At 40.7% G+C, this 4,784-nt stretch overlaps 1 protein-coding gene across 1 annotated transcript in view; it reads right to left on the reverse strand.

The window, feature by feature from the left end:
• Nucleotides 1-782, reverse strand: part of CC2D1B (coiled-coil and C2 domain containing 1B) — a 2,494,855-nt gene extending 2,494,073 nt beyond the window's left edge. The window contains exon 1 of the mRNA XM_044085963.1: nucleotides 250-782. Within this exon, the coding sequence (XP_043941898.1) occupies nucleotides 250-315 (66 nt within the window). The 5' untranslated portion in view covers nucleotides 316-782. The remainder of the gene's footprint in view (nucleotides 1-249) is intronic.
• Nucleotides 783-4,784: the final 4,002 nt, after the last annotated feature.

Raw genomic sequence — 4,784 nt, forward strand, 5'->3', positions numbered from 1 at the left:
CCAATTAACATATGCCGTACAAAGTAAGGCTGACATAACCATAACATTTTCCTCAAATGAGTTATAAAGGATGTAAGCTCAAAATGAGCAGAAAAATGTGCAATCACTAAATTTCTAATCTGCATGACATACAATTTTAGACTTCCCTATTCAGAAAAGGTACAGCAGAGCGCCCATCTAAAAAGCCCTCAGCGGTGAGCCCCACGTCAAAACTGGGACATCCAGAAAAAAGTTTCCCTACTATTTTACCTGTTTGGCTGCTGCTACTCCTTGGCCTTTAGATTGTTGGATTTTCTTTTGCTTCCTAGATAACATCTGGACAACTTCAGGATTCAGTAAGAATGAGTGACAGTAACGATGACGGTTGTTTATTTTCGGGTTCCTTCTCTACTGACAGCACAGAGTGCTAGCTGCTTTGCCCCACACTAAATAGCATATGTAGAAAACAGAACACACCAGTCCCAGAAACTTGTACGAGATGAACGTAAAACTGACTTGTCATAAAGTATGGCGAATAGGTATGGTCCTAACAGGATGCGATTCCATTAAATATTAAGTCAATTCGTTTATACGAGCAAACTTCTCACTGTCAACAACTGACGGTGTATTAATTTCAGCCAAATTAGGTGAACACACCTCAACGAGTCCGTATGAAAATGTAGCCTTAACAACACAAAGCACCTCCCATAAATGTGACAGCAGATTCGCAGTAAAACACTTTGGAGAGTTCCTTGCCTGCATTACCCACATGCGCGTAATGTCAGCTGACGCGCAGGCGAAGAGAAGCAGCACTTGTTCGATACAGTACCTCCTCTTTAATATGGTATGAGCCACCTCCAGGAAGGGTTTAGTCTCTCTATAAGAACTGGGTAGGGCAGGAAATAAGGACGGCCTCTCACAGTTTTGAATGCGTGCTGGTTACTGTTTGGGGACGTAGTTTTTTCTAGAGTAGAGGAGAAGTGTTCAACGAGATGTGTATGGCTGGTATCTTGTGAAATAGAGAGTAGGGTTGCCACCTTTTCAAATGGCCAAAGTGGGACATTTTTGGTACAAACATCAGATTTTACAGGCCGACACATACCCACGGTCAGTACAAATGTTAGAACTTAACTTTTTTGCCTACATAAAAGCTTATTCTTGTAGCATTTTAGTTGCTTATTCTGTTTCTTATAACATGTAGGTATTTTAGATACAGAATAACTGTTTTATGCAACTATTACATAAAATATAGGAAATAATTTTGTCCTAAAATCTCAGGACATTTGCCATGTTTACAATTTTTTGTCAGGACACAACTGCCCAGAGAGGGACTGTCCCTCGCAAAGTGGGACAGGTGGTAACCCTAATAGAGAGCCATCATTATGAGAATATGTTCAAGTCTCATTTTTTATCCAAACGCTATCGTAAAAAAATTAATAAACGAGAGAGAAATATGCAACGGGATTGTGAAGTCCAGCAAGTTAGTCTGAGTACGTCGTTAATATGTTATCGGATGGACATTCGAGAGCCATTCATACTTTCCACTTTTTTAAATGCCCAAAGTGGGGTGTTCTTTCATGAGAAGTAAGATTTTACAGGAGAAACCATGCCCGCAAACTAGTGCAAAGGATTAGACTTTATTATTATTTGCCAAAAAAAATTCTTGTAGGATGTGACTAGTTTATTCTGTTTCATGTAGCATGTGGATATTTCAGATAAAATAATTGAAGGAAACTTAAATATTCTTTCTCCTAATTTCAGGACGCTCGGGGCTGGTGTTAACACGCTAGGAGGCCCACAACAAGTGTCAATTTGGGGGCTTCGAGACACTTTCTGTCTTAAGCATCGCTCTTCACTGCAACCCCTTCAAAGTACCTTTTAGGTTACGCAGCAGAGTTTTAGGAGTAGTAGCCACATACAGAAAAGTTGCAACAACGATCTAATAATATGACAGGATTTCTGTCATACTACGTTGTCCCATTTCACAGAAGGACATTGACAGTAATTGGCACTTTGTTGCAGTGGTGAACGGTACTTATACCAGTTGCTTCCCGATGTTTAAATGTGACCCTTAATGTAGTGAAAATGTCATACAAACTTTTTTTTTTCACAGTGAAGGTTACTTTATGCAGGTTTATCAATAAAAGCTTAACAAATTAATGTTGCTCTTTATGTGTGCCTTTACTGCCAGCATGTCATGCTGTTTTTTTGCAACATCACCTCTGTTGTTGTGTCTTTCAGCTTTTCCTGGTTAGGGGTCGCCACTGCGGGACTCCGGTCCTCTAATGACTGGCAGCAGATTTTTATGTGCCGAGTTGCCGGCCCTGACGCACAACCTTCAACGAAGTTATGTCTCCGCCCAGAAGACTCTCTAGCTGAGAATCATACAGGACAACGTCTTACTGTGAGGCCACAACGCTACCGCAGCACTACCACCACAGTAACTTCGCCTTTGTGTAATGCAAAAACACTGCTTTGAATGCCGTCTGAGTGCAATCGCTGATAACTTCCCCCCACATACCAAGTGGAAAAACAGCGAATGAGCCATGCACAGATTTTCAGCCGTAAAGATGCAGAAATTGTTGAAGTACATCCAGAGTTTGTCCGAATGTGCCATCACAACACCAAAACAAACCACACCTGGCAACTTCTGCCGAGAAAAAAGTACCCCAGAATCACTTGTCAACATAATTCCCCATCACTCTTGCAAGCCCTTAATTCCTGCAAGTTTCTGTTACAAAGGTGTCTTTTCTTGCGTGTTTTAAAACATTGACAAACAGTTTAATGAAAGCATTTTCATGGGTCTTTGTTTTTATTGTCAGCATTGCTACCTCACAGTTAAAGTAATCCTTTCTTCAGTAAGGCGGCAGCAGCCCTGCCAATTGAAGCATGTGCACGTAAAAGAGGGATAACACTAAAATATTTGTCTCTATTCCTGAATGTAAGCCAGACTTTTTTTCATCAGTAAAGATGTTAAATAACAGCTTACGTTATTTCCCACACTCGGTTTCAGGTCATCATGCGTATTATCTCAACCGCAGAAATCTGGTTGCGATAATACGTAAGTACCTGGTTTACATTTCCGTGGTGGTGCAGCGGTAGCGTTGTTGCCTCACAGTAAGAGGTTCTCCCGTACGATTCTTGGCTTGGGTTGGGAGTGCCTTCTGTGTGGAGTCTGTATGACCTCCCTGTGGTTGAGTGGATGTTTGAAAGACATGCATTGAATGGGCGTGCCTTTGTTGAAGGTTGGACATCGGGCTGGCAACTCGACACCATAAAAAACAACTGCCACTCATTAGTGGGCCGGAGTTCTGCTGTGGCAACCCCTAACTGGGAAAAGTGAAAAGACAAACAACAACAAGCTGGTGAACATTACAACAAGCCTATAAGGTGAAATCTTACCATAGACAAAGCACTCCATGACAGCCCCTCACGCACACACACACACACACACACACACACATACATTATAAAGTGCTAAGCCCTTGTTCTGTACCCATTAGAGGCTCCCCATGTCAAGCAAAATACCCTTTTTAGCCTTTTATCACATGTTTCTATAGTCTAGCTTTTCAAGAAGTCATGGCCTTCTCTGTGGTCTGAAATGTATTTTATTTCTTTCTTTATGTTAACAACGAAGGAATTATCCACTAATGACGATGTACGTGTCAATATGAAGCATAATATGGATGTAATTTTAACAACAAGGCGCCTTGAAACTAAACTACAAAAGTTGAAAAATATTCAATGGCAGAAGTTGCACATGGAGGCTTGCCTAAGTTTTAAGCTTGTTCCCAGAGGTCTCCGAGTTCTAAAAATGCCTACGTTCGGTACAGCTTATCCCGAACTATTGGCAGGATGGCAGAAACTGAATTTAGACATGAGTTTCTCTTATATTAAAATACTTATAGAACAATATGAAACAGTGGAGAAGGCGCCGGTGACGGAAATTAATACTTTAGAGACAGAGCTAATCAAATTACTCAATGTGAAAGAATTAGAGATTTTACATAATGACTTAAAGTCAATGCTTTTTTCCCTTGAGAACAAATCCCTACAAGATAAGAAGAAGAAACTAGAAAGGGATTTTATGGACTTTCAAAAAGGCCAGGTATTTTCTTGGCCGAGGGAAAGAAATTTCAATCGTGCCAACAACGAAGTAAAAAATGTTACATCTTTTAATAGTACATCAGTAGAGAAAGATGCAGCGGCTGTGCAGAGATTCACTCCCACAGTTACGTCAACATTTACATCGAGACCCAGCCATAAGATTCAGGAGATGAAGGATTTGAATACGGGCACCAAGACAAAACCTGTGGTTAACAGGCAACGACAAGTTACTGTTGAAGCCTTAGTACACTCTAATGGTGAATTGCACACACTTCCACATATCACGTCCAATTCTGTGGACGAGGTTGTAACCAGAGATGTCCGCAAAAAGCAACCGACGATTGATTTGTTTTTGGGAGTCACAGAAGAAGAGGTTTTTGTGGAATTGGAAGGGTTTCCGACTTTTCCGCTTCCAATAAAGTCATTCGACAGAAGGACATGGTCTCTGTACAACAAAATGAAAAAAAGAAAAAGCACCGAGGAGATATACGAGCAGCAGAGGAAGGCTCTGAAATCTATAAACACGACTTAGTGTTTAATATCTCAAGGTATGTGCTAAGTGAACATGAACTTTCGGTACTTAATAAGGGCTTAAGTTTTATACCATCCAGATTTACCGATGTTGCTGATGTCATCGTAGACATTAAATTATTTACGAGGAATATTGGCCTTAAAATGTTGTTTGGTGGTGATGCTTT

The sequence above is a fragment of the Protopterus annectens genome, chromosome 10.part0 (assembly GCF_019279795.1).
Source record: "Protopterus annectens isolate FY-2018-M chromosome 10.part0, PAN1.0, whole genome shotgun sequence".
NCBI classification, from domain to species: Eukaryota; Metazoa; Chordata; order Ceratodontiformes; family Protopteridae; genus Protopterus; species Protopterus annectens.